The 18,009-nt window shown below is 39.5% G+C and overlaps 1 protein-coding gene across 2 annotated transcripts in view; it reads left to right on the top strand.

Moving 5' to 3' along the window:
* Positions 1-18,009, top strand: part of Syt4 (Synaptotagmin 4) — a 248,167-nt gene that overhangs the window by 80,292 nt on the left and 149,866 nt on the right. The window contains exon 1 of one of the 2 annotated variants that reach the window (XM_090368527.1): positions 13,021-13,260. The exons of the other annotated variant lie outside the window; for it this stretch is intronic. Within the exon in view, the coding sequence (XP_090224653.1) occupies positions 13,191-13,260 (70 nt within the window). The 5' untranslated portion in view covers positions 13,021-13,190. Of the gene's footprint in view, positions 1-13,020; positions 13,261-18,009 lie in introns of those variants that run through there. 2 annotated transcript variants of the gene reach the window in all.

The raw sequence follows: 18,009 nt of genomic DNA, 5'->3' as shown, positions 1-18,009 counted from the left end.
GGGGTAGCCACCGCTACAGGGAGCGTGTGTCTGTACCCAAATGATTTAGATGTGGCCGCTTTGGGCACACTACACATACCTGTGCCCAAAACCCACGCTACATGTGGCCATTGCACTGAACGAGGCCACAAATTTAAATCAGGCCCAAAAATGGACGAACCACCTACGTTGTGAACTGCGTCACAAAAGCTGCAGGCGGATCAGGGACAATAAGTGCCCTATATACCAAAAAGCAAGGAGTACATACCAACTGAGACTCGATTGTGGGTACACACTTAGACCATATAATAACAGGGTACTATTTGCACAATTAAATGCCCAGAGGTTCAAGGTGGATGTCGCGCAGCTGACCAGGACAGCAAACGAGGAAAACCTGGATATCCTGCTCATCCAGGAAACATATACGCACAGCAAGAAGGCCAGGGGATATCCCCCGAAGTATAAAATCGTGAAAACTGATGATGAAACGCCATGGGCCGATATTCTAATTAGAAATCCAGACTACACAGTCACAAAAATCAGAAATTACTGTCTATGTTGTGTATGCCCACGTCATCACTGAATTCGGCGAATTTTATGCAGTATCATTTTACTGTCGGCCAGGAGAAGATATCCACCCTGCCATAACTTACCTGCAAAATGTTCTGGAGGAATTCCCGAACGCTAAAATCGTAGAGGGCGCCGATAAAAACTGCCGTTCGCCGGCGTGATTTAGTTTTTTTTGTTTGGTTCGCCGGCGTGGTTTTTGATTTACCGCTCCACGTCGTTCCGGCGTGAAACCCCGGAACGACGTGGAGCGGTAAATGGACACCACCTGGAAGAGCATCTGGCAAACAGTTGCTATATGACCCTTAACAAACAAAACAACCTACCAAAATTTTCAAACACGATGTGGGAATCCATGATTGATGTTACTTCAACAACCAGATCTCTAGCGGACCACATCGCATTCCGGACTTTCAGAGAAGACTGGACCTCATCTGATCACCGAACAGATGAGGACCTTTCAACTAAACGGGAATCTAAACACACAAACGGTATATAGCCAAATGCAACACAGATACGCTGTTGAGAAGGCAGACTGGCCTCTCTTCCAGGAGTCATTACGTACAGCCTCCTCAAGCACTTGACACAGAAAGACTAATCCCAGATAGACACCAAGCTAAAATTGTCAAGCTCATAACAGATGTAGCAAACAATTCCATAAAGCGGAAAAAACTTACTCTGGAAGCTGTTCCCTGGTGGTCCCCGGAATTACAACTCAGACGTGTGGTAAACACCTGCCGAAAAAATTAACGTGCCAGGCATAGCTGGCCTGCAGCACAGGTGAAGGCACATGACAACAGTACCGAACGGCCAGGAATCAATATACAGCAAAGATACGTGAATGAAAACAATGCTCCTGGGAGCACCTAGTATCTACAGTTGGAAAAGACAACCCCTGGGGATAGTCTAAAAATTGACACAAATAAACTCCCAGAGGCAAAGTCATCCCCCCAACAAAGAAGCCACAAGGGGAGTACGCCAAAACGTGGTAGGAATCCATCAATAACATCCAAGATGCCATGTTCCAGAAACACCTGGACCCAACCACCCCAGAACAAGCATCGCTCTGCCTAAGAAATAGTACCTACACAACGATCGAAGAGGAGGAGCCATTTACTAGGATCAAACTGGACATTGCAGCCACCAAACTAAGAAATAGGAAATCACTAGGTGTAGACTTATTAGAACCGGAAATCAAAAAGGCAGTTGAGACTATCCCGGAAAAAAACCACACCTGGAAAATTGCAAAGTTTCAGTTCATCCTCAAAAATCCAACAAAGTAGCAGGGACCCCCCCCCCCCCCGGGATCCTACAGACCCATAGCCTTACTGTCCGTACTGAGCAAACTGATGGAACACCTTCTACGAAATCGGATCGAAACTTACTACTCAAACGCAGGACTTCAATCCCGAAATCAGTTCGGGTTCAGAAAAGGACACTCCACCGTAGATGCATTGGAAAATATTGTTAACATCGCAACCACAACCAACCGAAAGTACTTCCTCGTCATCGCAATAGATTTTGTTGGGGCGTGTGACACTCTCTGGTGGCCAAACATCCTTGGTAGACTCCGGGAGGCTAACCTGTCAGCAAATCTATACAAATGCATCAGTAAATACCTCTCAGACAGGTCAGTCACAGTCACTACGGTGCTTCCGTAGCCTAGTGGGCAGGAGCAGCAGTACTTAGCATACGCTTCCTGATTAGACCGGGGTTCGATCCTGTGACCACCAAATACGGAGCATGCGGAAAGATCAGCAAATGACCACTGCATATCCCCGGAGCAATATGGCCTTGCTAATGTTCCTAAAAACCAAATAACAACGACAACACAATCACTACTCCATATTGCTCTGTATCATGGTCGATACACAGAGGATGCCCACAGGGTTCCGTTCTGGGCTCTCTTCTTTGGAATGCCGTCCTAGACGGCTTCCTAAATCTCAACCTTGGAAACATCACATACCAGGCGATCTTATTCTGATGCTTGCTGATGACTCCCGAGCACAATTACAGAACTCTGCAAATAGTGGTCACTATCCTGCAAGACAGGGCTGACAACAACAAAATCAATTTCTCCAACCAAGACATGTTCAGTCCCACACAGGGGGACCCTAGATATTAGGAGGCCTTTCCAAATCAAAGTCCAGGGGAAAACTGTCAAACTCGCAACGGAATTAAAACATTTGGGAGTCATGCTCGATAGGAATTTATCCTTCACACTACATCTGACATGCATCAGAAATAAAATCAGAAACTATTCTGCATTCTTTGCAAGTCACCTATAAGGACTGGGCTTGAGGAAAAGGACCCTCGCCCTCTTCAACACGAAAGTATTCCTGCCAGTCATTTCATATGCCTCCGGAGTCTGGTACCACAAAGCAACCACCGCGGTCAACAGGAGAAAACTCGAGACGATACAAAGATATATCCTGCCAACGACCTCCAGAGCTCGCAGGACGGTGAGTAATCAAGCGCTGCAGTTCCTTATGGGTGCACTCCCTCTGGACCTGGAGATCGTTCGTCGCGGAATCCTCCACCACCTCACCAAAGAAAAAACGTCAACATGCCTGAACTACACGATTGAATTAGTTAATGAACCTAAAGTGGAAAAGAAGCAACTCACACTGCATCTACAACAGACCTGGAAAACCCACTGCGAAAATTCGATCAAATGAAATCACAAAGGAATTGCTGCCGACAATTCAGATAGTATATCCAAAATACCCCCACTAGCTCTCTCCAGGACTCCTCATCACATACCTGCTCACCGGACACGGTGCATTCGGACACAAGCTATCAGGCTTCCAACTCAGTGGCAGAGAGGAGTGTCATTGAGTGGCAACTCAGTGACACTCCTCTCTGCCACTGCGGCCAAACAGAAACATCTCATATATCACTGCCATTTGTATGAAGATCTATGCTGCCGGCTCATCACCGAAACTCGATTCACACTGCAAAACCAGCAACACCTCATCCTGGAAGAAGAAAACAGGTACAAATCGCTAACAAAATTCGCTCAGGACCTCTTCAGCGGAAGCCGGACCTTCCCCCAGCCGCAACTAGCACAATGAAGAGAATACAAGTACCCATCAAAGCTCCCCATAATCTGAAAAATAATTTGACACCACTAAGGACCACCAGAACAAATCAAACCCTCAGGGATCCGGTTTCATAGCAGAAGGACCAAAATAAAATCACAAATGCACATCTAAACTGACTGGAATAAATAACCTCGGACGGGACCCCTAACCAATGAATGCCTACAAAATAAACTGGACTTTTGGAAACCTCGGACAGGACAATGTCCCAGAAATGACTTTCCACCGACTGAAGAAACAGAAAAACCTCTCTGCACACTAGCCTTATTGGCGATCTGAGCCGCACCCTTGCCTAGCCCACTTTTCTTCCCTCTCCCTGGCCGGGTGGGAGGTTACGGTCCTTCTGTCTACTCCACTTCTTGCCACCCACTTTCTCTTCTGGTGGGGCATGGGCATGTCCCACCAAATCTTGGAGTCACCCTCCCTATCGACGCCATTCTTTTGTCTGTCGTCCCCCCAGGATTCAGTCTCCCTCCCACTCTACCTGCCCGCAAACGAAAGCAGACACATTCAAATTTAATTGCAGCCAAATTAGATTCGCCCACAATTTTCGGTTTCACAATTCTAGCGTTACCACCACGCGATCACTACTCAAATATATATATATATATATATATATATATATTTTTTTTTTTTTTTTTTTTTTAATTTTTATTTATTTATTTTTTTAGGTCCTAGCCACTAAAATCTCAGGAAACTAGGTGGCAGGACCTGCTAGAGTACTTATTCAAAATATTGGTGTACTTGGTCTGCCTCCACACGGGGTGAATTGTGGGCAACGTCGGGCCTCAGGAGAGGCCTGGTGGCTAAATGGCCAGAAGAACAACGGTACCTGACATTACACACTGCAATATCCACACTGAAATCTCTGGCCTTTACAGTCTACTGTATCACACGACAATGTAAACTACGCGGAGATGGGGGAAATCTCTGGTGCCGTTTTACCCCAAACACACTTTACACTTTGTACTTTTTATGGCCGTGATCGATGATCGCCAATATGGCTGCCTTATTGCTCTGAAGTGTTGTTTATCTCTCTGTGATTTCTGTATAAAATGTGTTTCTACTCTAACTCAGTTAAACATTTTTGGTTCCAGTTAAAGAATAACCTGGTGGTTGTTGTTATTTATTTATTTATTTATTTTTACTTGGTCTCCAGTCAGGAAGCTCAGGCAACCCAGACAGAGACTAGCCAGAGAAAAATGGGCAGCCTGGCTACCTCCTAGTGGTGTGTGTGTGGGTAACGTGGGGTCCCACGGGGAGCCTCGCGGCCAAATGCCAGGACACACAACAGAACCCAATACAAAACTACACATTCAACACAAGACCTTTCTGGCATTCACAGGAGTACTGTATCTCTTTACAGCACATATATATGGCGCAGATGTGAGAAACCACAGGTGGTGCCTGCCCTGATGCACAGTTGCACACCATGACTTATAATGGGGTTGTCTCCTGTATTGAACCCATTTCTTGTCTTTCCTCACCCCACCCCCAGTCTTCAATCTCCTCTCCCTCTCTATCTGCACGCCAGCGTATACCCCACAGGTCAAAATTTAATATCATCCAAATTAAATTCGCCCACATTTCGGTCTTTCAATCTAGCGATCAACACCACACAAACGTAAAAAAAAAAAATTTTTTTTAGGTCCTAGTTACTGAAATCTCAAGAAATTGGGTGGCAGGACCAGCCAGAGTAAACTAAAACTACTGGGTACCTCGTCTGCCTCCACGGGGCGAAGTGTGGGGAACGTCGGTCCTCAGCAAGGGGTCTGGCGGCTAAATGGCCAGAAGAACAACGGTACATGACATCATACACCTCAAGATCCATATACTTTTAAATCTCTGGCCTTTACAGCGAATTGTATCACACCACTATGTAAACTACGCGGAGATGGGGGAAACCCCTGGTGCCGTTCGATCCCAAACATCATTGCTGACCAGGTACACCCTTTCGTGGCAACGGTCTTCCCCTCTAGCGGTGCCGCTTTTCAGCAGGATAATGCGCCATGCCGCACAGCCCGGATTGTTCGAGACTGGTTCGCGGAACATGAGGAAGACTTCCAGGTATTGCTCTGGCCTCCAAATTCCAAGACATCAATCCCATCGAGCATGTGTGGTTTGTGTTGGAACAGCAACTCCGATCTGCGGCGTCGCATCCAAAGACCTTACAGGAGTTAAAAGGATTTGCTGGTTAAGTGTTGGTACTAGATACCACAAGACACATTTAGAAATCTTGTAGTGTTCCATGCCTCACCGGGAACGAGCTGTTTTGGCTGCACGTTGAGGACCAACATCATATTAGGTAGGAGGTCATAATGTTTTGGCTCATTTTCACAAATTGGGGTGGGGACACGTTTTTCCTTCTTTTGAAATTTAATCTAATTTGTCCAAAAGCAAATTATTATATGGGCAAATTAAATATATATTTTAATAATAAACTAGATAAAACTCAAAGAGGAAAACAGAAGAACGTTAATATCAAAGTGAAACGCTCATGAGGATTCAACTAGATCCCTTGAAATATATTTTACATATTTTGGTCTCAAATGATTGTGATTATTATTTATTATTATTTTTTTTATTACAAAGCCAAGAGCATCAATAGCTCAATACGTCCTATGTTAAAATCAGATCATAAATTTACATAATAGTTACCTGAATCCTTATCCACAGAATTACTTCCCTTCGAAACTCTTCAACTCCGACACTTTATATTACGCACGGTTTAAAACGATTAAAAATAAGCCCATAACCCCAGGGGCTCACATCAGGTGAGTATGGGCTTGGCACACCCAGGGTCCTGAGCTGGATATCATCATTCTTCTCTTTCTTGGTGATTCCTCTCCCTCTCTCTCTCTCTCTCTCTCTCTCTCTCTCTCTCTCTCTCTCTCTCTCTCTCAGGGTAACTCGGGATTTTTTTTTATTTTGGCTGGCGCAGCGTAAGCCTCAGACTTCCTTGCACCATATGGCCATTAATAATAAAGTACCCTTTAAAGATGGTGGTTTCGACACAGTGTTATATGAAAGGTTCACAGAGGTCTCGTTTTCTTTAGGTCAAAGTTTAATTTTTATAAAGAAAGAAGCTAAAATTTTTAATAGAAGAAAGCGTTCGTTGATAGTCTTATCGCAAAAGTTGTGAATTATTATTATTTTTTAAACTATATGTTCAGTAAATAACTTCAAAGGCAGTAATAAAGTGTAAATCTTTTAGTAATCATGTAGGCATATTTGAGCATTAAAATGGTGTGTTTTTTTTTTTTCAATTAATTTAGGACGCTACGTATGTTCTTTTGTAAAAATTTCACTTAAACCAGTTGACTAAATTTGCTAAGCTGCTTAACTTTGAATATGAGCAGTCATCCAAGTTAATGCGTTTTACCTGCAACCTTATCAGCGAACTGTATTAAAAAAACACTGGATAAAATGCTGCGATAAATAAAAGCTATTCACATTACACTTTTTCTTACTGGCTGGCTGTTTTTAAATATAATGAAATCAGATCGATATCACTTAATTTTCATGTGTAGGGAATTAATAAGCGATAATTATTGTTCTTCATTCATTGAGAACAATGACAGAGCAAATTTGTTCTGAAGCAACAATTTCTGTTTTCCCTAAGTCCTGTAATTTCTCCGGTCAGTAAACTTCAGAAGCATCATCAGAAACATGGGTTGGGTTTTGATTGGCAAACGCAATGCTGTACTAGCAGACAAGTATTTGACCACGTGATCATACTAACGGGAAGCCGTTCACCCACATTCTGCCTGGCTTGTTTACATATCAGCAGCAGAAGGGGGTACCTGCATAATATTTAATTTAGTACGTGCAGCCCTTAGGTACAAGTATATACGTGTGCAAGTTCTACACAATTTCTTTAAGTAATAGCACGCTACCATAGCGTGAACAGAATATCGCGTGTTGTGGTAGCTTCTTTTTGATGGTGTTGTATGATTTAGCAACACGTGTGTTGCATATCCGAAAAGGTTTTTTTTCCCCCTCCTTCATCAAAGTATTCGCTTCGCAGAGTTATATTTCAACGTAGGCTCTATCACTGCAGTTTCCTGACTGGCCTCTTTACCAACTGAACAAGTGATTATTAGAATTATTGTTTCTTGTTTCTAATAGAATTTCGCTTCCTTCACTTCTGTGACACTTATTCGTGATAAGACTGCTCAATGACCAAAGATATTTAGGACAGAACCCAGAGGGGAACCTATCGTCTCGGATCCTATTATGATGTAGTGAGCCTTAAAGGCATGGAGTCAATACATTAAATTTCTAAATATAAATCAACTACCTCGATATTATTTCAACAGTAATTTACATGTTAATATGTATTTGTAACAAAAACTGGCGTACATATTTATTTACAAGTTGTATAATGATACCACAGGTCAACTGGTCCACTGCTGTAACATGTTCAATGAAACAATAATGATACTGAAGTGGATTTTGGAAAATAAAATTGCAATAAACTGGCTGAATAAAATTTAACCTTTCTCATGATTAGCTACGGTAATCTGATGTACTTGTCTTGTCTGATGTGCATTACGACATATGATGTCCGCGCGGATAGCAAAGTAGATATAATCATGTCCTCCTGACATCAGATGGAAAAGGACAGTGTTTGAATCCCTCCAATAACAGGAGGAATTTTTATCGAATTTTCACAAAGTAGCTCAGTTAGCACGAGTTGCAAGCGAAAGGAAGCCACAGGATTTTGTTGTACCAGCCAAAAAAATAAAATAAAGTCAATAAATAAATAAAATAGTTAGTCGATTTCAGGTGGGAGTTGCATGATTTTATCTCTTTAGGAAGCTCGAGAGATAAGTGTACACGCCGAAGCAATAAAGGTCGCGGGTTATAATTACCCCCCCCCCCCCAACACCAAATCTGGTATGGCATTTACTAGTGTCAGTGTTTTTTGTTTTTTTTTTGTTTTTTTCTCCCTTCTAGGTCCGGCTACGTTATTCCCTTGTACGATCGACTTTCTAGGAAAAATATCCAAAATGTGCCAGATTTGATTCATAAGGTTCTACTCAACTTAAACTCCGATAAAGTACAATTATGAACAAATCAGATTGATTTTTAAGGAGGTCGCACCGTATTTAAAAAATAGTTAGTTAATGTACGCAGGATGTACATTAACTAACATTTCAGGCACGTTAGCAAATAGTATAATTCATGATTTATAACAAGATAAGTCAACCCATCGATAGGAAAATTTGTTACAAAGGTTCCTAAAATATTCTACATAACCATTTAAAATTTGAAACAGAGTTCCTGTTCGAAATTTATAGTAGTAGTAATGAGGGCATGTGATTCAAGAAAGCAAGTATATGAGCTTATGTAGCATTAGCCATAAAAAAAAAAAAAAAAATCCACACATCCATTCCCTCTAAATGTTTGCCCAGTTCCTACTTGAATTTATTTAAGCTATCAACTTCCACAATGATAGACGGAAGTTCGTTCCAGCAATTAACCATCCACTAGCTAAAGGCAAATTTCCATACATCTATTCTACAACTGTCTTTCCTCAATTTGAATTTATGCCCCCTCAGGTTCGTAATCTGAGCAAGCGGAAAAATTCCATCAGAATTCAGAGTGCTCAACCCATTCAAGGCCTTATACAATTCAATCAGATCACTTTGCAGGTGCCTAGTCTCCAACCATTGCAATTTTCAAAACTTATGCCTTTCTTCGTAAGAGGGATCCGTTCGTTCCCCTCACCAATCTTGTTGCCCTTCTCTGTACACGCTCAAGCAACTCTGCATCCTTCCTAAAACGAGGACTCCAGACCCTGTACGCAAGGCGTGGCCTAATGATTGCCTTATACAAAAGGTATAATCACCTCCGCACTGCTCAAAGAACTTCATATCTGACTGCACAATTACCTCAGGTCGTTTTCATTTTCCAATACACTAAGTGTAGTACCACACAGTTGGTACGTTTCTCTGGGGTTATTTCTACCCATATGCAGTATTTTGCACATTTGCCAATGTTAAACTTCAGTTGCCACTTCTTAGCCTATCTGCCCAACTTTTCTTGATCCTGTTGCAGTAGCAACCCTGCCAATCTTTGTACCATCTGCAAACTTTGACATTAAGCCTGATATACCCTCATCCATATCACTGATAAATATACAAAACAACAGTGGGCCCAACACCGAACCCTGAGGGACTCCACTAATAACATTAGTCCACGAAGAGCTGCGTCTATTGATTACCACTCTGTTTTCTCCCACTCAATCCCACTCTTTTATCCATTGTAGCAACTTACCCTTAATACCATACTGCTCCAATTTGTACAGTACTCTTCCGTGCGCAACAGTGTCAAAAGCTTTCCTGAAATCCAAGTCTATGATATCAAAATTATTTTTTGCATGCAGTTCCTTTGTAACTATATCATAGTATCTAATGAAATTTGTCAGACAAGACTTTCCCTTAACAAATCCATGCTGTGTCTGAATTATTACTGCAGTCTTGTCTAGATGATTCTGCAATGCATCTTTAACCAGTGACTCCATTATTTTTCCCGGAACACAAGTTAAACTAACTGGTCTGTAATTACTCGTATCACCCTCAGATTCCTCTTTGTGAACTGGGGCTACATTTGCACATTTCCAGTCCGTGGGGCAGTCCCCTGAGTCCAAGGATGCTCTCATAATTATAGCTAAGGGTTTGCTTACTTCCTTTTCACCTCCTTTAATATAACTGGATAGATTCCATATACCCCAGGTGCCTTTCATTTGTTAAACTTAAACAATTTTTCCTCCACTTTGCTCTCAGTTATTACAACATCATAAGCACCCTGTTACAGTTTGATAAACTTCTAGAATTTTCCTCTCTTAATAACTTCTCTTGTGTGAATGTAAATGCAAAATACTCATTCAGGTTATCAGCTATCTGAGCAGGATCATTAACAGTCGAACCATCGATATCAAGTGGACCAATCTGATTAATCCCATTCCTTTTAGAGTTTATATAAGTAAAAAAGTCCGTGTTGGTTTTTTTAGCATCCTTTGCCAAAGATTTCTCGTAATCTTTCTTCGCTTTCCTAATGTCCTTTGTGACTTAATTACAGACTAGCTTATATCTTTCATAGGCTTCTGTGTCGCCTGATAATATATATGCATACCATGCATTTTTCTTCTCTGCCACGAGTCACATTAGTTCATCTAACATCTATTTAGGCCTAAACCTTGAACAATATTTCTTAATCGGTATGAAAAGCCTAGTAGCATCCACGATAACATATTTCCATTAATAATAATTGTATAAAGGAAACTGTGGAGGGAATGCTGTGAAATCGGAACTGAACTTAGAAAAATCCCAGCGGACAATAGAACACATTGAAATTTTGGAAGCAATCCGCATTTTTCTTGTCGATTAAAGCGAAAACATTTCATTTACATGCTCCATTTACGGCGATTTTTTTTAGAGGGGAGGTAAAAAGGCTGTAAAATCGTAACAGACCTGAAATTTTTCCAAGAACCAGCAGAACAGGTTAAAAATCTTTCTTCGATCCAATTTTTCGTTGTAGAGTAATAAGATACAAGATAACGAAATATACTTTCATTTATATGAATAGATTTCTGTGGTCGGGGTGAGGCAATGACTGATCTCAAAAGCTTTAAAACTACGTTTAGTCCATGAATTTCTTACCGTGTCTTTTCTTACTTTCTTTTTTCCATAAAACTGGAAAAATAAAAAAAATTAATAAATAAATAATAAAATTTCCGGATTTTCATTTGGCCAATATTAATGAAATTGGGATAGCTCATTAATTTTTTTTTTATGTGAAACAAATATAAAATTTCATGAAAATCAGTCTGCTAAGATTGTTTTTGTGACATGCAGACGGGCGGACAGACAGACATGCTGAAGACAACAGGTGCTTACGCATACATGGTAACTCGCCTAAACTTGGGAGGTCGTAATTTTTATTAAAAAAAGAAAGAAAAAGAAAAGAAAAATAAAAAACGGGAAACAAACCAGTATTAGTACAGCCGTGTTGCATAAGGAATCACTAGGCTGTTATATATATATATATATATATATATATATAATAACAATACAATAATAAGAATCCCTTCGTACGTATTCCACTCACAGGTGCACATATAGCTGCCCCTTTGAATTTTCCCAAAATCACAGCTTCAACTACCCATGGAAGATAACTTATTCCATGAGTAGTTTGAAGCTGTGAAACAATACAACTCTTTGGCTAAAAGAAATCTTCCTACAATCCACTCTGTATCCCCTCCCTTGAAATTTGAATTTATGTTCCCTTTTTATAAGGAACATAAATTCAAATCCGTGAATATTTCACCTTGCGTAAAGGTCGCTTCTCCTGGTTTTTAAAAGATATGCAAAGAAGCTCCTATTATTCTTGACAGTATGAACGCGCGTAAATTTTTGCAATTTACAATGCGGTGGTTATGCAAAATAATTAAGTTTAGTCAACTATTTTTAATAATATTAAACACCGTGTTAATGTGCCTTTGTTTTTCTCCTCTCGACGTGCTATCTAAAATAGCTATGATACAACATATTTTAATACGTCTCATCAGTAAGCAGTTCGAAAATCAAGTTTGCTTTAGAAATTAGCAGAGAATGGTCCAAAAAGTAATTGAAATAATAAAAATATACAGTTACTTCTCGGGCTATACTGCATAAAATATATGAAGTGTATAAATTCTAGTCCATAGAATAAATAAAACTTATCAATGAAAAACGTTAGAAGACGGGAGAGGGGGATACTTGGTGGGTTTCCTTCCTGCAATTAAAATATTTCAAAAAGTAGATATTTAAAAGTGGTTTGCAACAGAGGAAACAGGTACTATATCTTTGATTTTATCCTTTGGAAGAGTGAGGATATTTTGATAATTATAAACGCAACAACTGAATAATATATTTTATTACTATCGCATTTTCAAGAGCTAAATGGTTTTACACACGATAGTAGCACAATAGTATGGAATTACAAATAAAAGATAAGGGAGTGTTATTAAAATATCCTTTGACGATCCAATAAATTTTAGGATGGCATTTGTGAGTTATATATCTACCAAGTCATTTGAGCTGCAAAAAGTAATTATAAAACACTTCTTAAAATATTTTAGGAACATAAAGTCTAATAATAAATATCAGACGTAATTTTTTGCACAAGAAACGGTATTCTTTTTTCTCAAAATTTTCCATAACAAAAATGAACAAGTTAGAAGTCTGAGACCGAGGAGAGGAACATACACTGTGGCGTTGTTAGGAAGAAATCATCGACACTAGTACGGCGTTGTCATGGAAAACACCTCTACATAGGCCCTAGCACGCATGCGTTACGCCAACAGTTCCAGCACAGCTGAGGAATGGTGGGTCGATGAAGCTGACCAAACGTAGCAGAGACGTCCTCTTGGTTGTCGCAGTGCCGTATTAGAAGCTGCTGGTGCTAAACTGTTCAGGAAAATTCCAATTCCCTGTGAAGGATCTGGTGGCTTAGTGTTGACGGTCAAGACCAGAATTTGCATAGAAGTTGCTGACCATGAAGCTACGCGGTACACACGGGGACATACATCAAGATGATGGCCCCGAGATCAAGGCTGTGGAAGAAGGTAAGACGGCGTCTGACCATATTTTAACCTTCGCACGCCCAATATTTACTGTGTATCTATAAATCAGTATGCTCTCCCTATTTAAAGGAATTCGGGAAAATCGGTGGGTATGCGTCACATGTCAGTCTGTGGATTTACACTGTGGCTTCTGTCATCATATAATTTAAAACAGACATTTAAACCAAGAAAAGGACAGAGGTCATGATACAACTGTCATGTTACGCAAAAGGAGGTATCTATCCACTAACAAAAGGAGGTATTTGTCCACGAAGGGAAGTTCTATGACTCCTTACTGTTTATATTTTTTACCCCAAAAATAGCCACCTAATACATAATAACAATATATAATCATACTAATATATTTTATTGTTTTGCCGTTTCACAGTTTTTTTTTTTTTTTTCCTTGCTCGTACAATATTAAAACTATGTTCAGTAAGCCTTTAGTATTATACTAACTAAATTACTTACCTGTTACACTTCGCTGCTCATTTTTCTAAATAATATATACTAACGTCATGTAGGAGCCAATGTCCTGACTCAGTATAACAGCAGTAAGTCATGTCACATTTCGAACAGCAACAGGTCATGTCACCTGTAATCCAAAATTATAATTCCAGCTGTTCAGTAATTTGAATATAAAAGCAACTTTCTATAAAACTTTGATAACTGATTAGTCCGTATACAACTTTGACAAAGAACTAATTAGTCTGTATATGCGTTGGCATAATGATGAAGCATAGGGTGTTCAAAATAACAGAGGCATGCTAGCCGTTTATATTGTCATTTGTAAAAAAGTATAATTTAGTTCGGTTAGCGTATAAAAGCATCTTTTTCTTATTATCTATTTTGTTATGGTTTCAATAAGCTGACCTGTAATGTACTTATGTCATGATGTAAAAGAAAAACTCAGTCAACAAGGGCAGGTATTGCAAAATAGATTTTTAAGACATTCTTTCAATAGCGATAAAAATACGAACAAATTACTTCACGTGGTTCTCCTTGCAAACTGTGAACGAGTTATTCCATTTTTGACTTTTAAGGCCCTTAAATCATATTATAGTTAGCTTATTCACCAGTGAGAAAGAATGTTAAATAACTGAAATTCAATGTGATCGAAACAACTGTCGTAATTTCATTCACATTAAATTAGTTTTGATTCAGTATGATGCAGTGTCTTAATTTTTCTAGGGTAACAATATTTTAAATAATTTTCATTATACTTAATTCCAGCAAGACACATCGAATCAGCTAATGGTTAACCTGACAAACTGTTAGCAAACAGCGTTATACTCATCTTGAAATATTACTAATCTTAAATTATAGGTGAAGACCTCATACCTTTGAGTAGGACTGTTAATCGCGAATGATTATGACATGAACTTACCCCCCCCCGTGTATTGTCATAAATGAATCAAGTTAAAATAACTATTAATTAAAATAAGCATGTATTCAACTCTCATATCATGTCAAGGTAATCGGAAAGAATCACGGAAAGACGGCGGCCACCAACCTCCAAAAATCAACCAACACCACAAGGCATCATGAGAATTGAAAAACAATTGTCGCGAAATTCTAAAAACAACGACTAATAAATTAATTCACACATAAGTTAAACTTTAAAATCGTTATTAACTTCTTTTAAGAGACCACCTTATTCGGTTTGTTACCGTGTTCACAAGAAGTACAAAAGTGTACTTTTGTACTTGTACAACGTGTCCGAGTTAGTCGATATCGAACAGCGAAGGTCCGATTATCCACTATCCGGTCTAATCTCTGGAAGTCGGGATTTCCGTCGGGGAAACACGCATAACGAATTACAGGCATTGTCTGTAATAGTGTTTTTATATATATATATATATATATATATATATATATATATATAGGTTTATTAGAATAAACCCTATTACAGATAACGTACAGCCGTCTCATTTTATGCTTCTTTGCGGCTTAAAACATGCGCGCAAACGCCCCCCCCCACACACAGGGGGTGGGGGCAGCTATAACTGGAAACCGCTAGCAATCAGAAGGCACATGGGAGCTAAAATTAAAATTAATATACTGTATATTATTATCCACAGTATTTTCATGGACTTCCCTTTTACCTAACAATAATCTAAAAGTACCTAACACTTCAAAAATAAAGTTCAGAACAAATTATAGGAATTACTTTACTCGATGCTTCACTTAGCAGATCATTAAAAATTAGATGCTCCATACAAACACACACCTTTTTACGGCGTTTCCCAGTTACTTAAATCAGTTAAAAATATTTAACTAGAATCTCTATAACTCTTATTGCGTTTTATTATTAAATGAATTTCATCATAACTTTCTTTTATCAACAATTTTCAATCCACTGCAGGATGAAGTCCTCTCCAGCAACTTTCCAGTTCCTTCTGTTTTATGCAATGGCCATTCATTTACTGCCCACGAACTCTTGAATTTCAGCTGTCCATCTCCATTGTGTCCTCCAGGTTTTCTTTTAGCTCCTCTTGGGTCCCATTCTGTTATTTTCTTATCCATCTGTCATCATGTCTTCGAGCTATGTGTTCTGCCCAAGTCCATTTCAGTTCTTTAGTTTTGATAAGAATGTCCTTTAACTTGAGTTTGCTGCCAGGCAAATCTATGTGTTTCTCTTCTTAGCCAACAGTCTGATTCCTAATATAATTCGTATCTTCGCTGTGTAGTTTTCAACTTCTCTTCCATTCTTTGGTTGAGTGCCCAAGTTTCACTTCCATAAGTGATGGTATTTTTTATCATAAGGTATATTAAAATCTGGACAAGTAAAGCAGAGTTATAAGACTTTAATAAGCGGGCACATTTCAGATTTTACGGGGCTGATCCACACACTATGGGATGTCAAGCTTCCATAACTTTTTTTTTTTTTTTTTTTTTAGATGTCTCAACTTTTATTCGCCATACTGCAGCATAAAAAATTTTATTTTGAAATCAAACATTCCTTGAAAAGCTTTATTACTTATTAACTTTAAATTAAAGTTATTTAATTCTTCTTATGTTATGTATCATAATCATGTAAACCACTATCTTTCTCCCTATTGTTGTATCTGGCCCTTATACGATTTATTTACAATAAACAGAAAAGCGGTTAAACGAACTATAATGCGCAGCAGAAGCAACAACCCACCTCGTTGTAGACAAATCGTTTATTTTGAAAACTTAGCAGCGATCAGTTGCATAGGAAGAGATGCACACCGAAAACTGGACAGTACTCATTATGTTAATGAACTAAAAGAATTATTTGTGTCTTCTTCTCGAATGCGCTATATAGTTAGTACCAATCACACAGCCCTTCCTATAGCACCACAGACGCAATAAATTTATTTATAAACACTTCTCATAGTGAGTCCTATTACTTTTACTGCATTATTTAATTTAACCAAAACACTCAGTGTCCATTGCAACGAATAATATCTACAGATAGTGGATATCTTGGATACTTTATTAGAATCATGGAGGTTGGAATACATGTAACGATGCCAACATTTATAAAGCGAAGAGTAATTTGTAAATAGCGGTGGGTGACGTGAGCAGGGAAACGTTATAAAGCTGTGACCTGGCTAGTGCTCAGATCAGTTCACCGGTAATGGGACGCGCACAACATTTCACAAATTATGTTTAATTGTTAATACCACATCTTCCGTATCCAATATATGTACAGTATATTAAATAAATCTTGTATGATTGTCTGTGCGCGTTTAGCAGGTGCTACAGCAAAGGGAATGGTTTCATTTGTAGAGTAGAAAGATTTAGGGGAATTCGAGCATTTAACGAATGTTAAAGGCCAGAAAATATCCATGAACAGAGGAAACTGCGATAGCACGTGTAAGGCGACGGAGCGGATTAGCAAGTATTCCTCACCAAAAGGCAGAACGATTAACTTCTAAATTTCATGCGAAAATACCTCATCACGGCACAAAGCACCAGCACCATGCATAGAATGTTAGGTGTAAGAGACCTTCATAAAAGCTAATGATTTTGGACACCAAACACAAAATATGGCTGCCAGGAACAAAAAATGGACGCAGGAGAACTGGTGGCAAGTCCGCGATCTATCAATCCCGAGTTAAGCTTATCAACACTGATGGAAGAATGTATATATGGAGGTAACTACAGAATAAAATGGAACCATCCCGTCGTGTACACAGTCTGCGCGTGTAGTACAGTGGTATCGTCACCGGGTGTGGGGAGGACGGTGACGATACCACCCGGATGGAAAAGGCCCGGGTTCGAATCCCGTCGATGACGTGAGGAAGGAACTTTAATGGGCCTTTTTCACTCCGTGGCTGAGTTAGTCGGTCTCAGGCATAGATAGCAAGGTTCCCCCCCCCCACCAGAAACTGAGGTTTTTCCAGCAAAACACCGCAATTTACAGACAAAATACATATATGGGTAGACGTAATCAATTACGGGTGACCCTAATATAATAATTTGGTTTGTCGTGTACAGACAGTACAAGCTCTTGAGAAGAAGGTAATGGAGTTATTTATATAGTGCATTACTAAGGCCAGATTGTGCCGGTGTGATGATGCATGACACGTTTCAGGGGGTATCTTTTGTTTCCTGATCCCACTATAATGCATCATGAACGCAACAGCATATCCGAATATCGTTGCAGATCATTTATCTGGCAACGTTGCATATTTATCCCTATGGACAGGAGAACTTTCAAGGTAAGGCAACCATCCACCGTCTCTGTGAAAGAGTGGTTTGAGAAGCACTGAGAAACCC

The sequence above is a fragment of the Mastigoproctus giganteus genome, chromosome 2, assembly GCF_048544385.1.
Source record: "Mastigoproctus giganteus isolate SK-2022 chromosome 2, ASM4854438v1, whole genome shotgun sequence".
In the NCBI taxonomy this organism is placed as follows: domain Eukaryota; kingdom Metazoa; phylum Arthropoda; class Arachnida; order Uropygi; family Thelyphonidae; genus Mastigoproctus; species Mastigoproctus giganteus.
The sequence above is the reverse complement of the archived record's forward strand: the minus strand, read 5'-3'. Positions and strand labels throughout refer to the sequence as shown.